This window comes from Lagenorhynchus albirostris, chromosome 7, assembly GCF_949774975.1.
Source record: "Lagenorhynchus albirostris chromosome 7, mLagAlb1.1, whole genome shotgun sequence".
In the NCBI taxonomy this organism is placed as follows: Eukaryota; Metazoa; Chordata; class Mammalia; order Artiodactyla; family Delphinidae; genus Lagenorhynchus; species Lagenorhynchus albirostris.
In genome coordinates this window covers 10,146,860-10,164,739 of record NC_083101.1, presented here as the reverse complement: position 1 = coordinate 10,164,739, position 17,880 = coordinate 10,146,860, and the positions used below count along the sequence as shown (strand labels likewise).

Genomic DNA, 17,880 nt, shown 5'->3' with positions numbered 1-17,880 from the left:
CAAGCTATATGCCAAAACAGTTTGTTGAATAAGGAAAAGTGTACACAAGACTCTTTACGGAACAGACTTGCTGATCTCTGAAGAATTCATCCCCTGCAGTAGGCAAGTCACACTGTGCACAGGACAAATGAGGCAGAGAGCCCATCTATGAACAGAACCAACTGACAATAGCAGAAAGTAAGGTGACCCATCATCCTGGTTCACCCGGGACTGAGTGGGGTGCTCTTGGACTTAGGACTTTCTATTTTAAAAGTCAGTTCCCTGGTGGGGAAGGGATTCCGGGCTTAGTGGTTAGGATTCCGGGCTTTCACTACCGTGGCCCGGGTTTAATACCTGGCTGGGGAACTAAGACCCTGCAAGCTACGCGGCGTGGCCAAAAAACTAAAAAAATAAAAAAGGGAAAATCCTGGGTAGGACTGGCATAAACTGGTCATCCTAGCAGAAATGTTCTTTATTTTTCCAATTAAAAAACATTTAAAATTTGGGGGGGAGTGCACTATAAATCAATTGGTCCATTAAAATAATGGACTAGTACCTAAAAATACATTGTTTAAAAGGACAAATAATATGATAGTCTGATGTTTCATATGAAAATCAGAAGATTCAAGTTGACAAGTAAAACAATTAACATCCATTAAACCCCACATCAGTGATTTAATTTCAGCAAAATATCATCTGTTGCATTAAAGTTGTTAATTTTTATTTTATTAATGTTATAGTTTTATTTGCATTTAATTTGTAATTTTTTTGGATTGCATAAAGACATGGAATTTATAGCTAGAATTTTACATTTGTATGTGTTTAAGTAACATTATAATAAAACAAATTTGGGCAAACATTGAAGTTCCAGGAGAATTAATTTTCCTTTAAAAGAGGTCTGTACATTCCTTACATTTAAGAACATTCCTCACAACAAATCCATGAGGTAGTAATTACCATCCTCACTTTACAGATGAAGAAACTGAGACCACAGTCATGGAGCAAGTCACTAGTGAAGCTGAAACTTGAACCCAGGCTAGCCTAAGTTCAAAGGCTGTGCTGCCTCATTTGGAGTAGGGAAAGATGGTATATTGGAGACTCCTGGTTGAACGGTATGAGGGCCTCTGAAAAACAGAAGGCAACCTGGGGCTTCATGGTATTCAAAAGGCAGAAACAGGGCTGTAGAAGAGGTTAAGTGGGCTCAGAAAGCAAGGTGGGACAGAAAGCTTGCCCAAGGGCCTCCTTCTCCCCGAGCAGCCCGCAGACACCTGAAGATTCATTCGTTCATTCCTTCTCTAGGAAGCCCTGTGCTAGGCGCAGGGATGGGTTAGGCAGTAATGCAAAGATGGTTCAGGCGGTAATGTGAGCGATGGGCAGCGGCAGATGAAGCTTCGCTCACTCACTCACCTGCTGCTCACCTCCTGCTGTGCAGCCTGGTTCCTAACAGGCCGCGGACAGGTACCAGTCCGCAGCCCGGGGGTTGGGGACCCCTGTCTTAAAGGATGTCTGCCACAGAGGATGTCTGCAGATCTCCAATGTCCACCCCTGTCCGTGTTCAGCAAAAGTTATTCCAATTCAGCCTTTACTCAATCCCTCTATTTACTCCATTACCACCATAGTAATGGAGCTATGCTGGGTGCTGTGGGGCACTAATGATCCAGTTCTTGCCCTCAGAGGATTTTTATTAATAATAACAACAATTGCAGCAAACACTTATTTAGATAATGCTTATTTAGGCTAGGCACTGTTCTAAGTGCTTTGCACATATTAACGCATCCAATCCTCACAACAGCTCTATGAGAGACGTATTATTACTACCCTCATTTAACTGAGCCGTAGAAAAGTCAAGTAATTCATCTGAGATTTCACACACACTAGTAAGGGCAAGGTCAGAATCGGTACCCAAGAAGTCTGGCTCCAGGGGTCACCATGCTCTTGAACTTTGGCCTTAAGACAGTGGGATTCACTTGAATGACTAGACCAATACTTGATTCCCCTACCCACATCCCAACCATCAGCAGGGTGTTGGAAAAAAAGTGGACTTTGAAGTTAGGCATGGGGTCAAGTCCAGGCCTGAGAGCAGTACTTCCCAGCCTCAGTTTTCATGTCTCTAAAATGGTCATAATAAAAACTGGGCTATTTTCAGATTAAATGAAATAACATATACATAGTTGGCCCTTAGTAAATACTAATTCACTTTCCATTGTCAAAGCTAGCTCCTTCTTCCTGGTTCAGTGCAGTGTCTATGCAGCCACTTCCTGCCCATTCTGCACTGGGAGAGAGATGCAAAGAGGAAAGGGAGGGAATGAAGAGAAGGAGCAATGGTTTCACTTCTTTTGCTGGCACTTCACTCTCTGAAACTTTGGATACGTCCCTGGAGACTCCTAAAGGTCTGCTCTGTCCTGCATTTGCAGGAGACATTTTTCTAACTTGGAATTTAGACCAGAAAGGTGAATGGGAGGTTGTTGAACCAAAAAAACATACACAGGGCAAATGGTCAGTAATTTGTACTATTTCATCAGACAACTGAGAAAAAGAAGAAAGAGAAAATGTATTGACATTTGTTCTAAATGCTCACATATAAAGATTTTGCTTGACCTTGTGTTTTCAGAAACACTCCAGACATGTTGAATAAACTCCTGGACTTCAGAATAAAAACCGGATTGACTGTGGTGTGTGTGTTTGGGAGTGAGAGTGCAGGGATGGGAGTAATTCAGGAAAAAAAAAAGTATCAGGTTTAAAGCAGTTGTTTTCCCATTCTCTCTTCCCATTCTCTGGAAGGTAGGGTTCACAGTGAGACACTGTGTAGCCTTAGATGCTTCTCCTAGGAAGGTATGCGCAAACCACCCCTAACCTCATTCTACTGAAAATCACTGATTTTAAAGCTCTTGTTTGAAAAAGGACTTTCAGATCAAAAGACTGCTATGATCATATGTTAATATTTATGTAGTAAAAATTATGTGCTAATGAGAACAATTCTTCTAGTGATTTATTAATAAACAATAGAATTTCAAGCAGAAACTACTGACATTTCATTATATACATCTTTTTTTTTTTTTTTTTTGCAGTACGCGGGCCTCCCACTGCTGTGGCCCCTCCCATTGCAGAGCACAGACTCCGGATGCGCAGGCCCAGCGGCCATGGCTCACCGGCCCAGCCGCTCCGCGGCATGTGGGATCCTCCCGGACCGGGGCACGAACCCGTGTCCCCTGCATCGGCAGGCGGACTCTCAACCACTGCGCCACCAGGGAAGTCCCTATATACATCTTTTAAAGTAAAAAGAAAAAACTTCTAATGACACCTTGTAATGGTAAGACTGAAAAGATGGTTTTATGAATTTTATTTGTAGCACTGTAATAGATACCTCTTCAGAAGGCTATATATGTCAATACAAAGCGAGAATCTGAAGATGTTTCTACCCTGATCAATAATCCTATTCACAGGGAATTATCCTAAGGAAGTTATTCAACAGAAATAAAAGGGATATAGATAAGGACTATCATTATAGAATCACTTGTTAAAACCAAAACAAGGAAAGAATCTCAACATCCTCTGACAGGCATCCATATCACCCCATACATTTTTCTGTTGTATTGCTCATCACAGTTGAATGATCTGTTTGACAACTCTCCCCCCACTAGACAGTAAGCTCCATGAAAACAGGGGCTGTCTCTGTCTAGATTTTTTTGAAAAATTCAAGTACTACTTTATTAAATGAGTTATTTTATATAATATGAACATCAATATAATTACAATGGTAAAAAATTTTTTATAACAAGGATGAACTGATTTTCAGATTTCCAAATCAGAGTCAACTGTACATTTACACAGAACTGTCTTTGCGTGAAGTCCAGAAAGGAACAGCATAAACATGAGGGTTTCTGTAGCCCCTTTATTTTTGCTGATCAACAGTTTGTTAGAAAAGCAGCTGCAGGTTTTTACCTAAAGTCTGAGACATTACATAATAAATGCAGATTGTAGGAATTAAGAACAGATATCAAAATACTTGTAATATAATGTTAAGTAAAAATAACACAATATGTACGCTAGAACTGAAACTGTAATATATATACATGTGGAAATGATTATACAGAAATGAAAATAATTATACTGGGATGGAGGAATCATTGGAAAACTTTTAAATTACTTTAATATTCTTTAAAGTTGTTGTTTTAGTGCCTCTGAAATGTAAAAAGAAGGAAAATATGTGATGTTATATACACCAAACATGATTTCAGGGTAGGGATGAAATGGCAATAATAAAGATTGAGGAGCCACCCCCGGCTCACTCCCAGGCACACAGATTTCTTTCTTTGGTCAAGGGTAGAAACACCCAAAATACTCATATATCATAGGTAACATAATCCTATTTTTAGTAAAAACCTGAAACAAAGGCAATATGTTTTTAAAAGATGGGGGAAAGTCCTCTAAAGCAATCGCTCTTCTGGATAGTGAATTTGCTGGTTACTAACAGCAGGGGGTGCCAAAGGGATCGCTATTGCTCCCAGGAGATGGCCAGGAGTGGGACTGTCACGGCCTCTGTTAGAAGACCTTAAGCTGAGAAAACGCTGCAGGTTTTCCCCTAACAACCAGGACATATGTGTAAGACTCAGGTGCTCTACAGATGTGAATGGACAAAAACTACATTTTATTTTAACTAACTTCTAACTGATATTTAGCATCTCCTTGAATTATGAATGCAGTCAACAAACCACAGTCATATGAGCAGTACTGGTGACTCTGTCATGAACAGAAACCACAGATACCATCATAGCACATTACAATTGTTGCAGATTTCTCAAATATCATTTACACTTACCACTACTTTGAAACAAGAGACGTCAGGAGTTACTGTTAGACCTGCCTCTGGATCTTGTCATTTAATGTATTAATAAAGCCAGTACATATTACTATATCACAAATTTGTTTAATAATTTGATAACTATTTAAATATAATGGAATTCTTTCGTACTCCTGTGAATTTTACTCTCTGCATTTACAAACACTTTTCTGAGAAGGGCTTCTGTAGGCTTTACCTGACTACCAAAGGCACAGGAAAGATTAAGAACCTCTGCTCAGTCTAATGGAAGGCAACTAAGAGAAATCAAATTTGATTTGAACAAAGTTGGAGAGAAAAAGAAGTATTTTAAGTCACAAAAGAGAAGTGGCTGCAATGCACATTTTCAGTTTGGATTCCTTAATGAGAAAGAGGGAAACCCCAAATTTGTCCTTCATAGGCCCCAAAGTACCCCAGTATTTCCAGAGGTCTGGTTCCTAGACATGACATTCAAGATATACCTAATACAATTTGCTACTGCAAAGCAGTCTGCATTTAATCCAGGTGCAGAGGCACAGAATACAATGCAAATGTTGTCCTCAACATCTCTCTGAAAGTAATCATTACATGTTGACTCTCCAGATACCAAATATCATTCATTTGATGAACAAAGCCAAAATCAAATCCAAAGTACTAGAAGGTAGAGGTGAGATACTGAGATAAGTAACAGAGTCAATACTTACATTCGAACAAAGAGCGACTCTTTGGATGTCAGACCAGGAGATGAATACTTTTCAACCAAGGCCAAAGTACTGAAGCCAAACTTATGAATGGGCTCGTTGGAATCCAGTGGGGGGAAATCTGTGTCAACCTCCCCATCATCCTCGGCAATATGCAGGCAGTAGGCACTGACATTATCACTGTAAGAAAAACCAAAAAGGTAAGTGAACACCAAGGTGAAGGAGGGAGGCAGAGACCAGAAGCTATGGTGTACAGCAAACTGGGACACTACTGTTTTTTACCCCAAAGCCTGGTAATACAGTTAGATCTCCCAAACCCTACTTCATTTGATAAAGAGAAAACACATGGCACCGCAAAGGGGGAGAAAAACAATGTGAAAGGAGAACATTTATACTGCTCTATTCTTTCAACAAATATTTACTGAGCACCTGTTAATAGATAAGACCCAGAACGTAACCCCTTTGATCAAAGATGAGATTGAGTATCAGTCCTCAAAGGAAGCTTAGAGTATAGCAGGGGGAAAAGCTTAGAGTATAGCAGGGGGAAAAAGTAAGCACTACATTAGCTATAATATTTATAAATGTAAATAATATAATAATAATAAAATAAATATCATAAAAGAGAGACAAAACTATAAAGGAGGAAAAAGTTATTTGGAGGGAATCAGAGGTCTTTGATTTATGTTCAGGATTAAGAAAATATCTATGCTCTAGATCAGAAGAACTCAAGGTAACCAAGACAATCTTTACAGTTCTCCTTTCTCTGAAGAATATCAGGTTCACTTGGCAGGATCTGATTCCAAACACCAAGGACACTTAACAGAGTAAAAGCAAATGATGCAATTCATCCTGACGCAGATACCTAGCCTTCTCAACTACTTCTGGACTTGTCTCACTTCCCCAGAACGTCCAGTCAGTACTCCCAGATTCCAGCTTTGCCCAATTTAGAATTAACACTCCTTCTCCTTTGGGGGAAATAAAAAGTCAATTTGCTGAAAAAGGGTGGGAAACTATACTAACATAAAGAAAAATTAAAACTGGAATCAACTTAAACACTTTAAAATACCCTGCACCAAAGTTGAATTGTGAAACTGCAAATCTGCTAGCATTCAGAAGCATGAACCTAATAGTTCACAAGGAGGTAGGATTCTAAATTCTGTGGCTTAAATCTGGAGTTTTAATTATATGATTGATGCTTAAATTAATTAATTGCAAAGTGTATGCTAATTGTTTAATTGGTTGCTTGATCTATATAGATCATTTTTTGAATTAAATGAGTTGATTTACAAAGTTTATTGATTGGATGTGACAATGAATTATTTCACTGACTACCTGATTTGCAATTTTCCCAATTAATTCACAAATCTTTAGCTGCAACTCTGCTTATTGAGAGAGAGCCTACTTCAGGTGATCTATACTCAGTCTGTCATGACTAAGAGATATTTATTATATAAAATAGGTAATAAGGACAGATTTAAATTAATGGGACCTGTAAATTTACTAAATGGATGGATAACAAGAAAGTAATCTGTCTATGTTTGTCACTATAAATTTCATGTATTTGCAATGCTGTTAAGAAACTTAAAATTCATCTCTGAATGGTATGGGAAACTTACCAATCTTTGCAAAAGGTTACCAACTTCAACACAAAACACTTGTAGAAGGAGAAGAAAGCCCTTTAGATGAGGAAAATATCATGGCATAGTAGCTAAGGGCTTTGTGTCCAAAGGGACTTGAGTTCAACCTAAGCCCCATTGCTCATGGACTATGTGATTTCAGAGAATACGCTTCGTTCCCTTCAGATTCCAATTCTACAGAAAGGGTACAGTCACCTAGAGGGGGTTTTGAAGTTTTGATGAGATAATATATGTAGTGCCTAGCATATAACAGAGGTAAAAAAATAAATGGTAGTAACTATAATAAAGTCAGATGGAAAATAACATGTATAGTTAGGTCAACCCTTAAAGACAAATTGTGGATGCATATTAGAGCAACAAAGCAACAATGAAAGTGAGCAACATGTTCTATGTGCAAACATCTGTAACTGGAGTGAACATGTCCACCGTGCTCCAGCCTTGGGGCCACTGAGCCTCCGGGATTTTATGAGCAGGGCAGACACTGATGAAGCAAGCAATGGACAGCACAGATTATTTACTGCCGTGTAAATCATCCTGAGGAATGTCTGTGAATCCCTAGCACCACAGAGGTTTCAAGGGCAAATAATAAGTCTATTGATCAAAGCAGAAAGCCAAACAGTGGCATCAGAAGAATCCTGCTTTGATTGTCACAGGACGCCCCCAAATCTCCTCCGAACAAACTCAGCAAATGTCACAGCCTAAGCTCTGAAAGCCAAAAGACTCAATGTGCCAAGTGCTATTATTCCCCCCAGTTCTTAAATATAAAGTGTGATATCATTTATTCATTCAAAAAACATTTGTAAAGTGCCTACACTGTGCTATAGCCTGTCCTGAGCACTGGGAACACAGCAAGGAAAAGAGTGAATAATCCACTCTATGTTTCTGGGTCCTCAGTAAAGTTTAGCAGTAAACAGTGCTCCACCCCCTATCAACCCTTAATTGAACATCTAAGGGGGAAAAAAATGACTAAAATTCCATATTCTATACATGGATATTGGTTCCTTTGTTCCTTTACAGGGGAATCATTAATAAAAGAAGCTACTGTGATATTCTGACTTCTAAAACTGCTTCAGGACTTCAAATTAGTACTAGTAAAACAGCCATTAGTATCATTAGCTACATTTATTGAGTACCACGTGCCAGACACTGGGCACAGTGGTTTAGACACATAAGCTCACTGCATCTTCCCATCAGCTCTGTGAGTCCTTTATTATTATTTCTATTTTACAAATTACAAAACTAAGGCTCAATGAAGTTCATCTTACATGCAAGATTAAACAGCATGTAAATTATAGAGCTGAGATTCAAACCCAGGCAGTCAAGAGCCCTCACTCCTGACTACCATCTACTCCTCTGTCTAAGCCATAGTGTATCAAGATTTCCCAAGGCCCTTGGGAACCTACAATCGTATGGAAATGCTACATATGCTAAAAAGGAGAAGGAAACCACGACATATTATTTATAAAAAATCAGAAGCTTAGAGAGATTTATTTCAATCTCCTCACTTTTACAAATGGGGAATAGATACCTAGAAAAGAGGAATAAGGTGCCCATGATCACCTAGTTAAATGGTGGCAAAGCTGGTTTTCAGAGAACTCAGGTTTCCTTACTTCTCTTCCATTACTCTTTGATCAAATCAGAAATTGGTGGCATTTTGAAATGGGGAGAGAAAAAAGGGGCAGCTGTGGTCCCTGACTCAGGAATTTGCCAAATATAGACACCTAGAGCTTCCAAAACAACAAAAACAGGGTGCCTCTTCATGACAGTTTGTTGGAAGGAAGACGGGTTTTGCAGTGAGATCTGGTTTTAATGCCAACACAACCACGAACCAGCTATGCAACCAAATCTGTCTGAGCTCCATTTGCTTACCCATGAAAGGCTTTCCTTGATTTCTTTAGGAGAATCATTTGGATCTCTAGGAGAATCCAAGTGATTCTCCTCTGTGTTCTTACAGAACTTGGCTGATATTTCTGCATATAACTTACCACACTGCTCTTTTTCTTATTTATGCATCTATGTTCTCCTAAAGAGCAGGGATTCTTCTACTATCTCTGCATCCTCACTGAAGAGTAAAATGGCTGGCATTTAGAACAAATATTTGTTGAATGAATGAATATATGAATGTGTAGACTGAATCACTCTACCCATGAAAAAAACATAGAGGGTATTAATGATGTGTGTGTTAACGAGAAGAGGAGAAGTAATAAGCTTTTCTTTTTCTTTTTCTGGCTTGTCACATTGATACCTGTTAGCCAAATGGGGCTTTCAAGGCAGTGCACATGTATCAGAGATAGCAATTCAAGACAAGGGAAGAAGGCCCAGGAAAAAGTGAAAATGAAAGAGGCATTCTTACAGTTCACCAATATATGAGTACTGGCATCTCAGTTTTTTATGGAGAAAACAATAAGAAATTATTACAACTATATAAAAATGTTCAATTACATACATATAAAAAGACTAGAAGAAAAGGGACCAAAAAGTTCATAAAGATTATATTTACATTAAAGCAATGAGCACTTTTTTCTTTCTAAGTTTCTATACTTTCCAGATGTCTCATAATATATATGTATAACTTTCATTTTCCTTTCTTTATAAAATAATTAAATTTTTGATAAGTGTAATATTAATACATTCTTATTGTAGACAATTTAGAAATATGGAACAGTACAAAGAAGTCTGGGAAATCTCTCACCCCACTACACAGAGAAAATCACTTGTCCTAGAGACTCTGAGCATGGCCTGTCTGATTGGGAAGTGTGCTCATTTTCTCTACTAGGTTCTGGAATTATGGAAGAAATAACCATAACTACTGCATAAGGGTCTTACAAGGATTAAATGACATAATTAACTGCACAGTGCCTGCCATGAAGAAGGTTTCTCATTTTGCCAAAATTTCTTCTACCACTTTTAAACTTCTGATTACACAGAAGCAGAATTAACTATCTAACAGAAGCATGGTGGATAGCAATGAGACAGAGAAACCTAAAAGTCCTGTTTGTGAGTCACTACCAGAGAGAGAAGAATGATCAAAACGGTAACAAACAAGTACAGGACAACTGGATCCACAAGAAGAGGCTTAATTTTAGAGTTGGGTTGGCATGGAAGGAGCAGGCCCTTTTAGGTACCATGGAGCTTGTAAGAGGACTGGAAGTTTAAGTAATGAGTGGATGCAAAATGGAGCCTGCTGCCAAAGAGAGATCCTTTTGGGGGAGATATACAGATCTCCAAAGCTTTAATGAGTACAATTAACTGAATTTCCCTTATTCATATTTCATCAAATAAAGCTAAATTTCTTCATTAGAAAAATTTATTGCATTGAATTGTTGACCAATGTTCATTTTATGTTCAAAGGCCAGTATGGCTTTTATGAAGAGACAGAAGCCTATAGCCCATAAATAGATGGTATTTAATTCATATATGAAAATTCAGGAGCATTCCAGGAAGCATCCCAGATTTCTACCAAATGTGATCTGACATGTTCATTCTTATCTTCAGAAAATACAAAACACACTAAAGTATGAACACAAGACAGATTAATGCTTATTGTTTTTTAAATGAAAAATAAAAGAATGCATGATTCTGAAATGTCCAGAATGCTCATTACATGATCTCTGCTGCTTATTTTGGTGACAAGCAATATTAAGAGTGTGTCAGGCATTAGCAAGAGAAAGATCCTGATTGTTGCAGCTCAGAAGTTCATCTCTTTGAAGTCAGAGAAAAGATTTTTAAGACTCCCAAGATTTCCTTTTCTCTAAAACACCCCCCCCCCATAAATGGAAAGTAGAACTGATAAATAACATCATAACATTTGTCAAGCCACAGCAACCTCAGACAGGAATAGTTAAATCTAAATTTCCTGGTAAAGTTTTAGGGAGAAAATGTCCACTAATTTTTAGGTAGAAGCAAGACCTTTATATTGTTCTGTCTGAGCTCCTTTTTGGACAGTTTCTATTGCTATGTCTTCAAGTTCCCTGACCACAGCATGCTTCCTCCTGCCACAGCATCACTGCCACACAGTTCCATCTGCCAGGAGCCTTCCCTTGCCAAATGCCCCTGGCATCACTTTCTGAGGGAATTCCTCCCTGGTTCCCAGGTGAGGCTCTCACAAATGGCATTCCTTCCCTGCAGAGCACTTAACTCAGCTTCTAAGCAAACATTATTTGGCTTAATTATTTGCCCATTTCCCTCACTAGGTTGTAGAATTCATGAAAGAGAAACTATGTCTTGTTCCCCTCACCACTGTACACCCAGCAAAATGCCTGGTACGTAGCAAACACTCAATAAATATTTACTGAATGCATGAATGAATACAAATGATAAGTGAAATGAGCCAGTTACAAAGTGCTATTACACTTGATAATTTCTTCTTCCCCACCAAACTGTAAATTTTTTGAGAGCAGCAATTGCATTTCTCTTGTTCTCCATTTTATCCTCAATACCCAGGGCCTGGAACTCCATAAATATTTGCTGAATGAAGAAATGATGAGGGACTTAAGTCTTTGAGATTAAGCAGGATATCAAAAGAAGAGTGAGAAACGCATTTCTAAGGAAACAGCAAAAGCAGACATGGTGCGTGTCAAGAAGCTGCCAGTTAAAGAATGCGATGCGTTAGAATGTACGGGAGCATAGCTGGGGGTCAGATGGGAAGGGCGCCTTAGGCTGTACTATTTAGGTAAATGGTTCTCAATGAAGACTCTAAGGAGTATAAATTAGAAGCAGCAACCTAGAAATGGAAGGAGAGTAGACAGTGGCAGGCATGCAGACAGCAAAAAAAAAAAAAAGGGGGTGGGGTGGGGGTGGCGGTGTGGGGAGTATAAAGAATTCAAATTGCTAAGTTGTCAGAAAACGTATAATGTAAAGTCAAAAGTTCCTAGATACTTTCATAAGCCCACAAGGGCATCACTGTATCATAGCATGGTACCATTAATTGACTCATCAAGAAAGGGCTAAATTATGCTACTATTGCTGAACTAATACAAGTATTCATTGCAGTAGTAGCTGCTGGAGTTACAGTATTTAGCAGCAACAGAAACAAACATTTACTGAGCACGTGCCATGTATTTTCTCATTTTATTTTCATAACCACCCTGATAGGAAGTTTCTATCCTCATTTTACACATGAGAAAAATGGAATACATGGGCTGAAGTAATTCATCCAAGATCACCCTAATGGTTAGTGCCAGAATGCAAACCCAGACTATGACTTTGAATCCCACACTCTTAACCACTGTGTTACATACTGATTAAGAAGGCAGAGGAAAATGTTAACACATGTTGGTGAGCTTCTATGAAATATTACAAAAATAAAGAAACCTCGATACTGAATGAGATAAACCTCAACTATCTAGGCGGTCCACCAAGTTTCCCAAGGGCTCTATGAGAATGAAGTGAATCCACAGTGAAATCCACTGCATGGCTGTATCATGTGTTGGCATACTCTACAGCTGCACTTTCCAAACATGTGGCTACTGAGTCCTAGTCTGAATTGAGATGTGCTGTAAATAGCAAATAAACACTGGATTTTAATACGTGACCAAAAAAAAAAAGAACATTAAAAATCTCAATAGGGCTTCCCTGGTGGCACGGTGGTTGAGAGTCCGCCTGCCGATGCAGGGGACACGGGTTCGTGCCCTGGTCCGGGAGGATCCCACATGCCACGGAGCGGCTGGGCCCGTGAGCCATGGCCGCTGAGCCTGCGTGTCCGGAGCCTGTGCTCCGCAACGGGAGAGACCACAACAGTGAGGGGCCCGCGTACAGCAAAAAAAAAAAAAAAAAAAAAAAAAAATCTCAATAATAATTTTTATATCAATTACATGTTGAAGTGATAATATTTAGGATATAATGGGTTAAATAAAATATATTATGAAAATTAATTTCACTTGCTTTTTGGAAATGTTTAAATATGTGATTACTAGAAAATTTAAAATTGTAAATGTGGCTTACATTTGTAGCTTGTATTATACATTTTTTCCGGCTTTATTAAAATATAATTCACATATAGCGTTGTACAGGTTTAAGGTGTTGATACGATACACTTACGTATTACCAAATGATTACTACCAAGTAGTATTAGCCAATACCTCCATCATGGTGAGAACATTTGGCAACCTAAGCAACTTTTCAAATGTGCTGTACTCTGTTCCCAAGAACTTATAACTGAAAGTTTATAACCTCTGACCAACATCTCCCCATTTCCCCCACACCCTAGGCCCTGGTAACCACCATTCTAATCTCTGTTTCTATGTGTCCGCTTTTTTAGATTCCACATATAAGTGATATCATACAGTATTTGTCTTTCCCTGTCTAACTTATCTTACTTAGCATCATGTCCTCAAGGTCCATCTATGTTGTTGAAAATAGCAGGATTTCCTTCTTTCTCATGGCTGAGTAATATTCCATTGTGTGTATATATACACCATTATCATCTTTATCCATTCATTCATATATGAAGTTAGGTTGTTTCCATATCTTGGCTATCGTGAATAATGCTGCAATGAACGTGGGAGTGCAGGTATCTCTTTGTGATCCTGTTTGCATTTCCTATGGATACATACCCAGAAGTGGGATTGCTGGATCATATGGCAGTTCTATTTTTAATTTATTGAGGAACCTCCATACTGTTTTCCATAGTGCCTGTATCAATTTCCATTCCTACCAACAGTGCACAAGGGTTCCCTTTTCTCCACGTCCTTGCCAACACTTGTTATATCTTGTCTTTTTGATGATAGTCATTCTAACAGGTGTGAAATGATTGCATTGCATTTCATTTGGACAGCACTGCTCTATAGCCATAAACTTCCACTCACTGAGCACTGTGATAATCTCCAAAGTATACTACACCAGCTTTGTATAACACAGCAAAATTCTTCAGGTTTTTAGTATCAGTACTTCACCTGTCAGTAGCCTAATGAAGAGCAATAGTAAATAAGAGACCAGTGAAATACGTTGAATGTCTAAGGGACACCTGAGAAGAAGAAGGCAAGGAATGGCTATTCTAGTGTACAATGGAGTCACAACACACGACTGAAATCTCTGCATAAAAATTAGGACTAGTCAGGGCTTCCCTGGTGGCACAGTGGTTAAGAATCCGCCTGCCAAGGCACAGGACAAGGGTTCGAGCCCTAGTCCAGGAAGATCCCACACGCAGCAGAGCAACAAAGGCCGTGCGCCACAACTACTAAGCCCTCGTGCCACAACTACTGAAGCCTGCGCACCTAGAGTCCGCGCTCCACAACAAGAGAAGCCACCTCAATGAGAAGCCCACACACCACAATGAAGAGTAGCCCCCGCTCACTGCAACTAGAGAAAGCCCGCGTGCAGCAACGAAGACCCAATGCAGCCAAAAAAATAATAATAAAATAAATTTATTAAAAAAAATTAAGACTAGTCAAAATTATTCTTAAAAATCCCTTAAATTATCTATGAAGTAAAATAAATGTGGTTTTCTGTCAAGAACAAGTGCATACCTCCCATCTCAAGTTCTTGACAGGGTAAAACCTCACTGAATTTTATTTTTTTCTCTTTTACAAATGGGTGATCCTAAAAAGATAGTGTTTCACTCTTGAATCTGGTGGAGAAATATAAATTAAGGAATGTTTTAAAAAATCTTACAGGTCAGAAATAGATGCACACAAATATAGTCAACTGATCTTTGACAAAGGAGCAAAGACAACTCAATGGAGAAAGGATGGTTTTTTCAACTGGATATTAAGAAGAAAAAAAAAAGAAAAAAAGAAGAAAGAAATCTAGACACAGACCTTACACATTTCACAAAAATTAACTCTAAATGGATCAGAAACCTAAATGTAAAGCACAAAACTATGACACTTCTAGAAAATAACACAGGAGAAAAAGTAGGTAACCTTAGGTTTGGTGACGACTTTTTAGCTATAACACCAAAAGCACAATCTATGTAAAAAAACTGGTAAGCTGGAGTTCATTAACATTAAAAACTTCAGCTCTGCCAAAAATGCTGTTAAGAGAATAAAAACATGAGCAGACACCAAACACAACGGAAACTACGAATGTGTGCAGCCTGTGAAAAAGAGACCCCAAACACAGTAAGTTAAGCAAAATAAGAAGATAGAGAAACACACAGCCGGTGAAGGAGCAAGGTAAAAACCCACCAGACCAAACAAAAGGAAATAGGCAGTCTACCTGAAAAAGAATTCAGAGTAATGATAGTAAAGATGATCCAAAATCTTGGAAACAGAATGGACAAAATATAAGAAACATTTAACAAGGACCTAGAAGAACTAAAAAGTGAACAAACCATAATGACCAACACAATAAATGAAATTAAAAATTTTCTAGAAGGAATCCATAGCAGAATAACTGAGGCTGCAAAACGGACAAGTGACCTGGAAGATAAAATAGTGGAAATAACTACTGCAGAGCAGAATAAAGAAAAAAGAATGAAAAGATTTGAGCACAGTCTTAGAGACCTCTGGGACAACGTTAAACGCACAAACATTCGAATTATAGGGGTCCCAGAGAAGAAGAGAAAAAGAAAGGGTCTGAGAAAATATTTGAAGAGATTATAGTTGAAAACTTCCCTAACATGGGAAAGGAAACAGTCACCCAACTCCAGGAAGGACAGAGAGTCCCATACAGGATAAACCCTAGGAAAAACATACCAAGACACATATTAATCAAACTACTGAAAATTAAATACAAAGAAAAAATAATAAAAGCAGCAAGGGAAAAACAACAAATAACATACAAGGGAAAGCCCATAAGGTTAACAGCTGATCTTTCAGCAGAAACTCTGCAAGCCAGAAGGGAGTGGCAGGACACATTTAAAGTGATGAAAGGGAAAAACCTACAACAAAGATTACCCTACCCAGCAAGGATCTCATTCAGATTCAACAAGGAAATTAAAATGTTTACAGCCAAGCAAAAGCTAAGAGAATTCAGCACCACCAAACCAGCTTTACAACAAATGCTAAAGGAACTTCTCTAGGCAGTAAACACAAGAGAAGGAAAAGACCTACAATAACAAACCCAAAACAATTAAGAAAATGGTAATAGGAGCATACATATCAATAACTACCTTAAATGTAAATGGATTAAATGCTCCAACCAAAAGACACAGACTGGCTGAATGGGTACAAAAACAAGCCCCATATATATGCTGTCTACAAGAGACCCACTTCAGACCTAGGGACATATACAAGCTGAAAGTGAGGGGATGGAAAAAGATATGCCATGTAAATGGAAATCAAAAAGAAAGCTGGAGTAGCAATTCTCATGTCAGACAAAATAGATTTTAAAATAAAGACTATTACAAGAGACAAAGAAGGACACTACATAATGATCAAGGGATCAATCCAAGAAGAAGATATAACAACTGCAAATATTTATGCACCAAACATAGGAGCACCTCAATACATAAGGCAAATGCTAACAGCCATAAAAGGGGAAACTGACAGTAACACAATCATAGAAGGGGACTTTAACACCCCACTTTCACCAATGGACAGATCATCCAAGATGAAAATAAATAAGGAAACACAAGCTTTAAATGATACATTAAACAAGATGGACTTAATTGATATTTATAGGACATCCCATCCAAAAACAACAGAATACACTTTCTTCTCAAGTGCTCATGGAATGTTCTCCAAGATAGATCATACCTTGGGTCACAAACCAAGCCTTGGTAAATGTAAGAAAACTGAAATCATATCAAGTATTTTTTCTGACCACAATGCCGTGAGACTAGATACCAATTACAGGAAAAGATCTGTAAAAAATACAAACACATGGAGGCTAAACAATACACTACTTAATAACCAAGAGATCACTGAAGAAATCAAAGAGGAAATCAAAAAATACCTAGAAACAAATGACAATGAAAACATGATGACCCAAAACCTATGGGATGCAGCAAAAGCAGTTCTAAGAGGGAAGTTTATAGCAATACAATCCTACCTAAAGAAATAAGAAACATCTCAAATAAACAACCTAATCTTACACCTAAAGCAATTAGAGAAAGAAGAAAAAAAAACACCCCAAAGTTAGCAGAAGGAAAGAAATCATAAAGATCAGATCAGAAATAAATGAAAAAAAAATGAAGGAAACAATAGCAAAGATCAATAAAACTAAAAGCTGGTTCTTTGAGAAGATAAACAAAATTGATGAACTGCTTGCTTGACTCATCAAGAAAAAAAGGGAGAACACTCAAATCAATAGAATTAGAAATGAAAAAGAAGTAATAACTGACACTGCAGAAATACAAAGGATCATGAGAGATTTACTACAAGCAACTCTATGCCAATAAAATGGACAAATTCTTAGAAAAGCACAACCGTCTGAGACTAAACCAGGAAGAAATAGAAAATATAAACAGACCAATCACAAGCACTGAAAATTGAGACTGTGATTAAAAATCTTCCAACAAACAAAAGCCCAGGACCAGATGGATTCACAGGCGAATTCTATCAAACATTTAGAGAAGAGCTAACACCTATCCTTCTCAAACTCTTCCAAAATATAGCAGAGGGAAGAACACTCCCAAACTCATTCTATGAGGCCACCATCACCCTGATACCAAAACGAGACAAAGATGTCACAAAGAAAGAAAACTACAGGCCAATATCACTGATAAACATAGATGCAAAACTCCTCAACAAAATACTAGCAAACAGAATCCAACATCACATTAAAAGATCATACACCATGAACAAGTGGGGTTTATCCCAGGAATGCAAGGATTCTTCAATATACGTAAATCAATCAATGTGAT

The 17,880-nt window shown here is 38.2% G+C and overlaps 1 protein-coding gene across 3 annotated transcripts in view; it reads right to left on the bottom strand.

The window, feature by feature from the left end:
- The window catches only part of MAPKAP1 (MAPK associated protein 1), a 231,265-nt gene that overhangs the window by 103,921 nt on the left and 109,464 nt on the right, over positions 1-17,880 (bottom strand). For all 3 annotated transcript variants that reach the window (XM_060154358.1, XM_060154359.1, XM_060154360.1), the window contains exon 7: positions 5,500-5,676. In XM_060154358.1, coding sequence (XP_060010341.1) covers positions 5,500-5,676 — 177 coding nt within the window. The remainder of the gene's footprint in view (positions 1-5,499; positions 5,677-17,880) is intronic.